This window comes from Dermacentor andersoni, chromosome 2 (assembly GCF_023375885.2).
Source record: "Dermacentor andersoni chromosome 2, qqDerAnde1_hic_scaffold, whole genome shotgun sequence".
NCBI lineage: Eukaryota > Metazoa > Arthropoda > Arachnida > Ixodida > Ixodidae > Dermacentor > Dermacentor andersoni.
The window spans coordinates 157493228-157505609 of record NC_092815.1 but is presented as its reverse complement, the minus strand read 5'-3'; the positions used below and the strand labels follow the sequence as shown (position 1 = coordinate 157505609).

Genomic DNA, 12382 nt, shown 5'->3' with positions numbered 1-12382 from the left:
TTTGAAGTCGTAGCCACATAGTAGTCGGATGTGCATCCAATCCATGCCGTTGAGCGCAAGCAAAATGGCAGCCTTTGTTTACCTGTGAACAGCTGACAGCCCCTAGCGTGTCTGTCTGAACAGCTGACAGCCCCTTGCGTGCCCGTAATTGCGGCCCCGCCCCCGTCAGATACTGATTGAGGTGAGTAATTATTGCTCGTGTAGTGCTTGCATTGTCGTGTGGTTTTCGCTGCATGTCTGACGTGTGATAATTTCTTCTTTAGGAAGAGCCAAGAAGAATTATCCGTAGCCCCCGAGGTGAAACTTTGCAACATAGTGGATCGAGAACTGTCAAGGCATTTTCCATAGGGCACCGCCATGACATAACGATAGCTTCCTTAAAGTTATCGCTGCATCGGTAATACTTCCTGCACTGATACGCTCCGAGAAAGAAGCTGCTACAACATTAAATGTGAGTAGTGACTTCACCTTTTTTTACATTAGTGGTATAAAAAGGCAGAAATAAGTCGTAGTGAGCACTTTATGCAGGCGCTTAGCTTAGACAGAATGTTTGCCTCTAAATTTCTTACTGTGCTGCGGGCCGGCTGAAATTCCCAATTTGACAAAGAGAAAATGGCAGCAAAAGGGCCGCGGGTGTCCAAAGAGCAGGCGGCTATTCTCGTGCAGTTCATCGAGCAGCACCCATACCTGGCGAGAGCTTCTACAGAGTTCTCGCCACGTATGACTGCTGCTCGAAAAAACGAACTGTGGGAGGAGGTGGCGGCGGTGCTTAACGCACAGGGGCCAGCCGTAAAGGCCACCAGCCGTTGGCGGAACCATTGGGCCAAGATGGCCCATAAAGCGAAAAAAGAAGCGGCCAGGGCCGCGAGCGAGAAGAGGTGAGCTTCTAATGATGCTGACAGTAACGTAGTTCCACGTTGTCGTTGTTGCCGTGTTTGCAGGGCTACTGGAGGTGGCAAAGTGGGTGGCGTGGACGGCCGCGTCCTCGACGTCCTTATGAGGACAGGAGGGGTCCTTGTTTCCCCCCCTGAGTACTTCCCCGATAGCGAGGTGCGTACATTGGATTTAAAAAAGTGTTGTTTGTGTGACCTGCTGTGACCTCACAAATTTTCAGCATTACATTGGAACACAATATTGCAAAATTTTTAAGCCCTTTTTTTTGTGCAAGTGACAATATAGGTTATGTACTCTGAGCAGCAACTTGTGTACATGATGCGCATTGCACACACTGCTCGCAATGTCTGAACACTACTCTGATTGCAGGACGAGGCAAGTTCAGAGGAAGCTGCAGGGCCCAGCGGTTCCCGCAGAAATCTACCAGCGACAACTGCTTTCGTGGTGTCGGGCCCTGCAGCTGTTGCTGGGCCAAGTGGCCTTACACGTAAGGCAGTGACCTAGCTTTTGTAGTAGCATTGTTGTTTGCAGTTGCTGTATGATCTTGCTATGAAGTAAAGTACGTCACTCTGCTGTTATTACCTTTGTGTCCAACATCCAGCTCTCATTCATGAAGGAGAAATGCAAGACTACAAATGACTTGATGTTGTAATAGAGATTCCTTGTGCTTCTTATGGGTTACTGCTACCAGCAACTTTCTGTGGCATCTTTTGCTCTAACTACCTGTTTTGTGTATCATTATTGTAGCTATGCAGCTATAATGACATTTCAAAGTGACTGGTTAGGACAATCAATCTGTGTAGGTCGGATAACAGTGAATGAGCAGTCTTTGCTTTTGCCTTGCATGAAGAGCCACCGGCTACGCCCCAGGTGCTGCGGCCTACGCCCCAGGTGCTGCAGCCTACCCCCCAGGTGCTGCGGCCTACCACCCAGGTGCCGCGGCCTACCACCCAGGTGCCGCAGCCAACCCCGCAGGTGCCGCAGCCAACCCCGCAGGTGCCGCAGCCAACCCCGCAGGTGCCGCAGCCAACCCCGCAGGTGCCGCAGCCAACCCCGCAGGTGCCGCAGCCTACCCCCCAGGTGCCGCAGCCTACCCCTCGAGAGCCACGGGCACCCCGTAGACAGCCCAGGCAGCAGGAACTTGATGGTGCTGTGATGACGGCTACTGCCGCATACGTTCGCCAGAGCCAGTTGGAGGAAGCCAGAGTTCAAGAGGACACTCGCTTCCGCCAACAACTGCTGGAACAAAACCGGCAGGTATGTGCAAGGCCACAGATGTATATTTTTCTGCGTATGAAATTGATGAGCATATGACCTCTCTAAAAATTATATTAATCAGTGAACAAGCATAATGTATACGTGTAGTCCTGTGGTGATATCTTGTACACATTCGCGTGATATAACATGTGTAAATATCTACGCAATTATGTGGCAAAAAGAAAAAAGTGGCGTTGAATTCAAGGAAGCAGGTATAGCAATGTAACACTTCTTAATGGAATGCGACGGCACAAGTTTGATGGGCCAGAAAGATATTTCCAGTGTTTGAATATACAATGACAAGACAATAGCCTGCAAATGGGGATGAATGCAACACACAAAGGCCCTGTTACTGAGCTTCTGTAATTAAACTAATTACACATCTTTGCTAACAGCACCACGAGGCCCACCTGCAGAGCCTGCGGCAGCACCACGAGGCCCACATGGAGAGCCTGCGGCACCTCGGGGAGGAGGTGGCGGCAATGCGGGAAGTGGAGTCTCAGCGCCTCGAAGTGCAGCGGCAACGCCTCGAAGTGGCGCGTCGGTCGCACGAGACCAACGAGCGCCTGCTTCAGCTGCTGCTGGCTGCACTGGGGCATGGTGGCAGCCAAGCCCCTCCCCCCTCTCAGGCCCCACATAATTAAAGGTAGCATAGGCAAGGAATTTGTAACTTATCTTAAAATTTGCTGATGTATTAATGATATGAAGGGCAAATATTGCTAGTTTGCAAATAATTGCTGAAGTCACCCTTTAATGCAACCATAAGTAGCATAGCCGTTGCAGCATGAATTTTTTCTTCAAGGTTTACTTCAGCCATAAGAGCGTGCACACCATCAGGCTCACCTGCAAAAGTGCCTGTAGGCCTGGTGTGTGTGGGCATTCCGACTGTGGCACTGCAATTTTGAGGTGCCTAGTTATTGTCATGTCAATTTAAGCACGACGCCACACTGCAAGTGTTCTACAATTTAATCCTTGTCATCGAATGGTGAAATTTTCAGGCCTTACTATAATGTCGAAAGCAACCTGTCAATATACACAGTAAAAAAGAAAAAAGTTATGAAAATTCCTTGCCTATGCTCCTTCTTTTCATTTGTAATGTTTATTTTTTGTTTGTTGCATATGCATATTTGTTTGTGTCACTACGTACTGAGCTGGAATGTCTCTTTTCTTGCACATCTGTCTCATTATCAAACAATTTGTTGTCATTCAGTAATCTTTCAGGTTGTGATACATTGTATTTTAGCCCTTGTGGTGCAATTTGTGTGTAATATTTATGCAGTTTGTCTTACTGAATATCATAATATGGTGCTATGGCTCTTTCACTTTGAGCACCACAACAGCATGTTCCTTTCACATGTAGTGATGTACCTATACATTTCGCTGTGATAAATATTCGGTTGGCATGTGATTTAAGCACCTGCTCATTTCTGTTGCTGGTGCAGTTTAAGCCAGTTGTTATTACTGTGTACTTGTGCAGTGTACAACAGTTTTCTTAAACGATGCATGCCGTTACCTGTGATATATTATGATGCAAGAACAATGTGATCCGATATTTATTCCAACATGTCTGTGATATGTTGCATAATGTCTCTACTACTGAGTACTCATGATTCTCACACTTCTTCAATGTAGAGACTGTCGCATGTGATGTGTACATAAACAAGTGTATGTTGAAGGCTGAAATACAGAAAGGTGCAGTTTTCCTCTAGTGCTTTTATTTACACATCGCAACCACATTTCTAGTGCTAGCTTGCACTGTACAAATATTACTGTTTAACATTGCTGAGTTCTGCTATATACAAGTGAGGTCACTTTGTTGAAATCTGTCAACTGCTCGTGCGTGCACACACTTCGCGGGAGCCACAGCGTTTGACATGTCGGATGACCAGTTGGACGGCATTTTCGTCACTCGAAAGGAACTTTGCCGTTGTTGCGAGACAAAATGGTGGAGGACCTAGAAGCTGCGCGTGCAACAGCACGTTCCATGGAGCGGAAGGTGTGACGTGCACTGTACATCTTGGCTTCTGTGAGCTTCTCTGTGCTAGTAGAAAGTGAGGAGACAGGCGCTTATGTCCATCAATGCGTAAGGGGATACGAGTAAGAATCAGGCTACATGCATCTAGATGACGACAGCAGCAACAAGCAAATTGTGGCAGACACTTTGAATATGCACTTATTTTTAGCTTGCTTTCAATCTCATGTGTCACCTCTAACGATACTGTTTTACTTACTATAAGTGCAGGCTTTACATAACCCTTCACTACACAACTTTTATGTACCCACCGTGGTTGCTCAGTGGCTATGGTGTTAGGCTGCTGAGCACGAGGGATTGAATCCCGGCCGCATTTCGAAAACACCCGTGTACTTAGATTTAGGTGCACGTCAAAGAACCCCAGGTGGTCGAAATTTCCGGAGCCCTCCACTACGGCGTGCCTCATAATCGGAAAGTGGTTTTGGCACGTAAAACCCCATAATTTAATTTTTTTAACAACTTTTACATTTCTCAACAAATCATGAATGCTTTGCATTACGCAGACATCAACTACAACTTAGCACGGGAAATGTATCTGCAATTTCACAGCATGAAATGCACAATGCAATTACTTAAAACTGTGTGCATGCACCTAACGATGCTGACGCTGCTGTTGACGTCGCAGCTGCCGCCGCACGCTCCTCAAATAACGCATGTGCTGCGCACGGGTTGTGCCAAACATGCCAATGACATTGTTGCGAACAGCCCGCCCTCTCAAGTAGTGCATTCTAGAGCCCGTGTTACGGGGCAGACTGTGTGGCGTGGGGTCGCCGTTATTGTCAAGCTCACTACTACTACTGCTGCTGCTGCTGTCGTCATCACTGTCATCGCCTGACTCGTCGCCTTCAGAAAGGCGAAGGTTGTGCAACACAGCACATGCCGCGACAATGTTGGCTGCACGTTCCGGCTCGTAGAGGAGGGTGCGATATCGCTGAAGACAGCGGAAACGGCTCTTTAAGAGCCCAATGCACCTCTCCACTACGGAACGCATGGCGGCATGTGCTGTGTTGTACTGCCCCTCGGCTGTGTGCACTGGAGGATGGCCAGGAACCGGGGTCAGGAGCCACGGCTCCAAGGGGTAGCCACTGTCACCTGCACAAAGATGGAAATAGTACATTGAGTACTCCGCTGACGAGAGGCAAGTTGTCAACTGAGGAAAGCTACAGCATCATTCAACAAAGGTAGACTTCAGGGTTGCAAGTCCCAAGTAAAAGCATGAGTTGAGCATGTCCATACCCGTCACAAACTCTTAACCAATTTACAAGTGTACGCGGTGCCTGCCACAAACAAGAAATCAACACTTGTTGGTGCTATCAATGACAGTAGTAGCAGTAATGTGTGTTCATTTCTTCTGCTTCTGGCAGTCACTGGGTGCAGAAAGCACTAATACGTGTTGCTTTCGTCAGCTCCTCGCAGACACATAATGTGCTTGTAACTTAACACTTCGAACATTGCCAATGGTGGCAGTCAATGTCTTAATTTTCTTTTTTTACTCCGGAATTACTGATGTTCTTGTGGTTTGGTTAAAAGTTTGGGTTGGAGCGGACACGGCGTTCTGCGCTGCTGAAGCGTGACTGCGCCAAAAAAAAATGTTTTTTTTCTCACCGAGGAGGTATTCCCCGGCATTCACGATGCGCCCCGCTTGGAACCGCCGGCGCAACCATGTCGTCCGCCAGACAAAAGCGTCGTGGTCCGACCCCGGTCGCATAGGGTCCAAGGCCAAGATTTTCATGTCCGCGTCGCAGATCTGAGGTAAAACGTAAACCAGAGAAAGTGCCCGTTGGCAAGAGCAACGTAACTTTCAAAAAGGATCGCAGAAAACGTGAGTTTTACTTACGAACATGCAGTTGAGGGCGTAGTATCCCTTGCGGCACATGAACACAGCCTTGCGCTCACCCTTGGGTGCGATGATGGCTATGAGGCTGCCGTCTACGCATCCGATGACGCCGGGGATAACGCCGCGCCGAAGGAAACCCTCCTTCACGGCTGCCTTTTCCTCGGCTGTCTTTGGAAAATGGACCCACTTGTTGCGGGCCCCTGCGTTCACGACAGCCTCTGCCACACGTCGCACGCACTCGCTCACCGTCGACTGCGACACACGGATCGTCTCCTCGCTCCCAACGGACGCTTGGAAGCTCCCGGTAGCAAAGAAGCGCAGCGCACACAACACTTTCCGCTCCACCGACAGTCCCGTCGCTCGCTCAGCTTCTAGTTCCCCCGCCAGTTCCTCGCACAACAACCGCACCGTTCCCTTCGAGAGGCGAAAACGCCGTCGAAAATGGTCATCCGGCATGTCAAACGCGTCGTCTGGCTCTCCCTGTTCACGCCGGCGACGGCGAAGAGCCACGGCCATAGCGATCAGAGGGGCGGCCATTTTTTTCATGCCTTCGGAAACGACCCTGCCTCAGGCCGTTCCAAAAATCCGTGCCTTTTGCTCCGCATAATGAGTGCCTCAACGTCACGATGACGATTACAGTTTTTGCGGGTTCCTGACGTCGCGTGATTGACAGACAAAATGGGCGCGGCCCGGTCATTTTCGACCAATGGCTGCTCAGTGATGGCGGCAAAAGGCATGGAAAAAGTAATAGAATTGCTACAAAATCGCACCCCTGCATGAGCGGAGGTGTGTTTGCGGCGGTTGCTGTGAATCGCCCCTACGCGTCACCCACGTGCTGACTCTTGTGATCTCCCGATTAGCGAGGCAGTCGCGCCACACTTCGCTCCTTTGCAACGTGCCGCACGAGATAGATTGTCCATGAGGTCGCGGGATCGAATCCCGGCTATGGCGGCCGCATTTCGACGGGGGCAAAATACGAAAACACCCTTACACTTAGATTTAGATGCACGTTAAAGAACCCCAGGTGGTCTATATTTCCGCAGTCCTCCACTACGGCGTGCCTCAATCAGATCGTGGTTTTGGCACGTAAAACCCTAAGATTTAATTTTAATTGATTATCCGCGCCAGCCAATATATGGCGAAATCAAAATTCCATTTCGCATTGGGGAATACCGTAGTCATCAGTGAGTTTTTTTTTTTTCACGTAAAATGAAGGGCGTGGTGCGTTTTTGATTTTAAGCACCCCTTTTAAGCAGTCATTAAATATTAAATAGAAAAGATACACGGTTAATCAATAATGTCAATTAAATAAGTCGTCGTGAAAGAATGATCAATTGTAAGTATTTTGCAATCTCGTCTTTGGATAATGTCTTTGTGTTCTCTAAGAGTAACGAAAAATCATTAATAAAAATTAAATTACCAGTGGGCCAATGTAAGGACTTTCAGTCATGCCTAAAATTATTTAATCTGTTCAAGGCAAGGCATAAAAAAAAGTTCACTTAGTTTCGACCGATTTATCAAGTCACTTTCCAATCATGCACTGTAAAGTGTACATATTCCGTAATGCTTCGGCGTTAGTATTTGGTGTTCTGGTGGAATACTTTATCGAAAGCGTTGGGCCTAACAAAATAAACTGCATCTATCTGACTATGGTTAACTTTAAATTCTGGGGTTGTCCGTGCCAAGAACCACGATATAATTATGAGGCACGCCGTATTGACTCCGGGATAATTTTGACCCCTGGAATTTTTAACGTGCACGCAATGCACGGTACACGGGCGTTTTTGCATTTCACCGCCACCGAAATGCAGCCGCCGCGGTCGGGACTCGATGCGGAGATCTCGTGCTTAGCAGCGCAACAAGATAGCCGCTAAGCCACCGCAGCGGGAACTGGGGTTAAATGCAATGGGCCTGCTGCACTCATGAAAGGTTGTTTCCACCGGTCTCCTTTTGACAAAATCATCTTGTGAGGCTGAGATTTCTAATTAAAATAATGATGCAAGCAGTCGTACATTAGTATCTCAAGAACCTAAGAAAAATTAAGAAGGTGTGACGAAGAGTAGTAATTCTTCGTGTCACAAATGATCGCCTGCTTAAATATTGGGAGTACGGTCGCAACTTTTCATTGAGAAGGGAATAATGCATTCATCAAGGACAAATAAAACAAATACGTTAAAACAGAAACTAGGGCGACAGCGCAGCCTTTGATAACAAAATTATGAATGCCATCAAGACTTGTAGATAGTTTCGACCTATGTGCCCATCCCAATCCAGGATAGCTGGGAAGCGCTGCTAGGAAACGGAAACCCGTAGGATCAGCAGGCACTGGTCCGTCAGGCCCGCAACATCGCCATGGCCATCGGAGCCCTGGACTAAGGGCCCCACATTCTGGGCCGCACGATGCCGAAAATTTATTTCTCTATATCTCTTCGCGACCAGAATTAAGCACCTCTTCATCGGCTACTGTTACGTATGTTAGACAGTCAGCCTGTTCTGCCAATTATGATCAGCGGAAGCACATTGCTCGCTTATAGTTAATTTGTTGATTTGTTCGAGCTAAACAAAATAAAAACATAATCATTTCGCATATTTTACACGGCTTCCATTGAGTAATAGCATAGATAGTGTAAGTTTAGAACCCTTCTTCATCTATTTCTCGTGTTTTTGTGATTTCGTTGACAGTTGTTTCTCCTTGATATCACGTCACATTAGAGGCTGACATGATCATGTAGATAGATGAAATAACATCGATGTATTGCTTAACCAGGGAAAATGCGGGTTGGGACGTGTGCAGCTAGTTAGAGACACTGCGGGTCGCGCTATCTTAATTGTAGCTAGCTCCTTATTTGTTTTTTGGTTGGCTTTGTTTCCAACGCAAGTTTAGGACAGTTACATTGCCCTCACGCAAGTCCTATTCCTCGCAAATAAAAGCTCATTACTGAATGACAGAAACCGAGCAATGCAAGAAAGCAGACGCCCGCTCCCTACCGCTGTCTTGCCTAATTGCATGCGCTGGTATTCCACATCTGTTGCCTGTTGTCGATAAAACATCGCGAGGAGCTAGTGGACGGATCGAATTCCTAGGCTGATTGAAGCACGTAGCGATGCCAACCTGTAGGTTCCCACGAGTTGATCGCCGATTTCGTCCAGGTGAAATATGTAAAGCAGCGTGTTGATGTACTCGCTGGTTGGCGAGATCCCACGCAGTCGAATGTAGAGCACTAACGTCTCGACGCCTGTCAGCCAATCCAGAAGTCCGCCGTGCTGCGGACAATAGCCCAGGTAGCGATGAATCTGCGAGTCATCGCCAGCCCAGTGGGAATTCGTCAAGACACACGTCGCTGTAGAATGAAGTGAGGGATCGCGTTCGTCTATGGAGCAGTTTAATGAAGGCACTTAGAGATGACTCATCAAAAGCTGCAACCTTCCGCTGCAGTGTCTCAGCCGCAGAGCAATATAGGTTTCGTAATTCCCGTTTGTCCACAATTGGTGTGAAAAGAAAAACATAGATACAGGAAATGTTGGTGGTCTCTGGGAAGAGATGCAACGCGCTATTTCTTATCCCAATGCTACTCCTAGAAGTACAGCGGCCGCAAAACCGGTAAGGTCTTGCGGTATCTTAGAAACTGATCATGCGGTTTCTTCTAAAAAGGATGCAGCAACATAACTGTTGAGGTGCTCTTTTCCAACACAGGTGCTCTTTTCCAACACAGGTGCTCTTTTCCAACACAGCTTCCGCTTCCTGTGCCAGTGTCGCTGAAAAACCTCCACAAACACAATTACCTCCATCTCCCTCTTTTTCACTTCACTACCGTTTCTTTCTCGCTCTCTGCGGACTCGCCATATACATCCCGTCGCGCTGTCGACTGCCACACACGGAAATCTCTATTTAACGTCGTATATGCTGAATATCCCTTAGGAAAGTTTTCACAAAGTTCTCTGTAAGTGATTCTTTATAACGTCTGTGCAACCGTGTGCACAATGCTCGCAATATGGACTAATGAACCGGTCGCCTCCTTACCTGAGACAGGTCGCGAAATATGGAGAATCCATCAATGAAAGCGTCGCCGCCATGCGGAAGTATTTCTCCGGTCAGTATCTTAAACGTGGTAGTCTTTCCCGCCCCGTTGACGCCAAGGAGACCGAAGCACTCGCCAGACGGCACAGTGAAGCTCACGCCCTACATCGCCATCAGCGATAAATGATATTAGCGTCGTACGCCGTCACCTTGAGCATGCAATTATGGATGCCCCGCGTATGGCGTAAGGTGAGACAAATAGCAGACGGATAAAACGTAAACAGCGTAGATTAATTGTATACAAAGAAACAATGCAGAGTATTCGGGGCCCACTCGCGACAGAACTTACTCTAGAGCAGTCAAAGATGACATGATCTGAAAATAGCGGAGCCACTGTGCCAGCATGTTGCACACGAGGACACTTTCGAGATCCGGTTCCGGGGTGCGTTGTTATGACTCGGGCGCCTCAGAGGATAGCTTGTGGACGCCGCCGGAGCACCAAGGACATGGTAGCTGGCCTGCACTGTACTGGGGTGTCGCACTAAGCTAGGCGAGCTCACGCCGTCGTCTGTCTCAATGGCCGAGAGTTCCTTGTTGGTGAGAGGATGAGGTCGGGAGCTTGAAGGAAAGGCATCGGTTTATTTTACATATTTACAACTCAGTACTGCCTCCATGCAAATAGGAGCACACGCTCTGTCGGAGCAATTTACATTTCTGATCCCACTAAGTGTCTCGGCAGGCTACACAAAGCATCCACAATCCACTTTTGAAGCCGTCTTTCCCACGTCACTAGACGAGGCAATGCGATTACTGTGTCCCCGCCAATCAGAAGAGTCGAAGTGTTTCGCAGCACTCTGCCTATGATGTTGCACCAACTTGCTGGACTCCACCCCTATTGTTGCGCAATTGCCCTCGCAATGAAGCAATAACTAGGCAGTCGGGAATCAGGAATCAACGCTGTTCCCACGCCAGTCGTGGACGTTGGCTCCTTGCATCAAAGGCTCTTCGCGACAGTCAGTTTGTAGCGATTTGAGAAGCCTGCAATCGACAGCTGCTACTGCTTTCAGAGAATGTGGCGGTTGGTGTCACCCCAAAGGGAGCGAGTTTTTTTGTTTTTTTTAGTCATCGCCGGATCCCGTCGTAGTCTAGGCGGGTGCTCGTGAAGTGCTCGCTTCCTGGGAAGCACACCAAGAATGCCCTCGCCGTTTTGAGACGCAACAGTGTATATTCAGCAGCACAGACAGACTGGGGTTATTTTGCGGCCCAGCGAGATGTTATGAGCTATGACTTCTATTCTTACGAGAAACAATCTTATCCGTCAGAGAAAAAAAAGCAAAAGAAAACTTCTGCCGATGGGCATGTTGCTGTTTCAGAGCGATACACTGACAGGTCGAAAATATGCTATAACTGGCCTACGACTACGATATTTGTAAACCTACGATATTTGTAACTCCGACTTGAAGCACAAAATGGCAACCTAAAGAAATTTGTGGGTGTGATAAAAAATTGAAGCTACTGTTCGCAAATGCCAGCACGACGGGTTTCCCTTTTTTTTTCGATACTGTTCACAAAATGGAATCGATCAGGATTGTGGCTTGGGCTTGTTGGTATGTCGTCATGAAGTTCGGTGCAGCGCCGCTACTACATGGACAAAGAAAGAACGGGACACTCACAGTGCCGCGTGTGTGTCCTGCTTTTACCCCATCTGTATCCGGTGTTCGTGTAGCAGTTGGGCTAAACTGAACATGTTCGGAACGAAATGAATCAAAAGTGCGTGGCACGGCATGCTTTTCGTGTCGTGTAAAAGTGTCATTGGGCCGGTAATCACCATAGCGAACACAGCAGTCGAACAGGGTGACACGCGAAAGCGCATGCATCGTCGCGAGTATTTCAAGTATTGAAGGCCGCACTGTGCCACGCGTAATGCTGGAACTTTCAACTTAGTTTCGTTTAGTATTATGCTTTAGCAGTCATAGACTGTTCTTTAAACGTTCTCTAAACGTTCTTCTATAACTATTCCTTGTTCTGAACACTTTTATCGTTTCTCGTTATTTCTTTGAACATCGACTGTTTGTTTTATATTTGAGCTGAAAACTATTTAGACACTGCCACCATGTAGTATGCAAAAAGAAAATACATATTCATGTTATATATAACACGCTAGCTCTAGCTCTCTTGTACCGCATATTTATACACGCTATTTATTTGACTCTTAGCACTGGACATCAAGTAAGCCGATCCTTTTGCCGCCAGTTTTCTACGGAAGCATTGTTGTTTGCAAAATTCATATTTTTCAGGCCTTAATACTTTAACAATACCAATATACAGTAAATGGGTTCCTAAA

The 12382-nt window shown here is 47.6% G+C and overlaps 3 protein-coding genes across 3 annotated transcripts in view; 1 reads left to right on the top strand and 2 right to left on the bottom strand.

The window, feature by feature from the left end:
• Positions 1 to 12382, bottom strand: part of LOC126540923 (phospholipid-transporting ATPase ABCA3-like) — a 41259-nt gene that overhangs the window by 17311 nt on the left and 11566 nt on the right. Inside the window, exons 4-5 of the mRNA XM_055076452.1 lie at positions 10042 to 10200; positions 9133 to 9314 (exon numbers count right to left, since the gene is read on the bottom strand). Coding sequence (XP_054932427.1) covers positions 9133 to 9314; positions 10042 to 10200 — 341 coding nt within the window. The remainder of the gene's footprint in view (positions 1 to 9132; positions 9315 to 10041; positions 10201 to 12382) is intronic.
• On the top strand, positions 458 to 3854 carry LOC129387279 (uncharacterized). The gene is made up of 5 exons (XM_055076114.1): positions 458 to 878; positions 942 to 1050; positions 1264 to 1381; positions 1745 to 2151; positions 2547 to 3854. Exons 1-5 carry the CDS (start codon positions 613 to 615, stop codon positions 2793 to 2795), a joined length of 1149 nt encoding a protein of 382 aa, XP_054932089.1. The 5' UTR covers positions 458 to 612; the 3' UTR covers positions 2796 to 3854.
• LOC140216168 (putative nuclease HARBI1) lies at positions 3850 to 6791 on the bottom strand. Its single transcript, XM_072286576.1, has 3 exons — positions 6021 to 6791; positions 5789 to 5930; positions 3850 to 5275 (listed from the first exon to the last, which is right to left on the bottom strand). Exons 1-3 carry the CDS (start codon positions 6564 to 6566, stop codon positions 4776 to 4778), a joined length of 1188 nt encoding a protein of 395 aa, XP_072142677.1. The 5' UTR covers positions 6567 to 6791; the 3' UTR covers positions 3850 to 4775.

Excerpts from the sequence above, each read along its gene's own strand:
- LOC140216168 (XM_072286576.1), bottom strand. The coding sequence starts at position 6,566 with ATGAAAAAAATGGCCGCCCCTCTGATCGCTATGGCCGTGGCTCTTCGC. Across the intron at positions 5,931-6,020 it reads ACGCCCTCAACTGCATGTTC|ATCTGCGACGCGGACATGAA; the intron begins GTAAGTAAAACT and ends GTTTTACCTCAG. Across the intron at positions 5,276-5,788 it reads TGCCGGGGAATACCTCCTCG|GTGACAGTGGCTACCCCTTG; the intron begins GTGAGAAAAAAA and ends ATCTTTGTGCAG.
- LOC129387279 (XM_055076114.1), top strand. The coding sequence starts at position 613 with ATGGCAGCAAAAGGGCCGCGGGTGTCCAAAGAGCAGGCGGCTATTCTC. Across the intron at positions 1,051-1,263 it reads AGTACTTCCCCGATAGCGAG|GACGAGGCAAGTTCAGAGGA; the intron begins GTGCGTACATTG and ends CTCTGATTGCAG. Across the intron at positions 2,152-2,546 it reads TGCTGGAACAAAACCGGCAG|CACCACGAGGCCCACCTGCA; the intron begins GTATGTGCAAGG and ends CTTTGCTAACAG.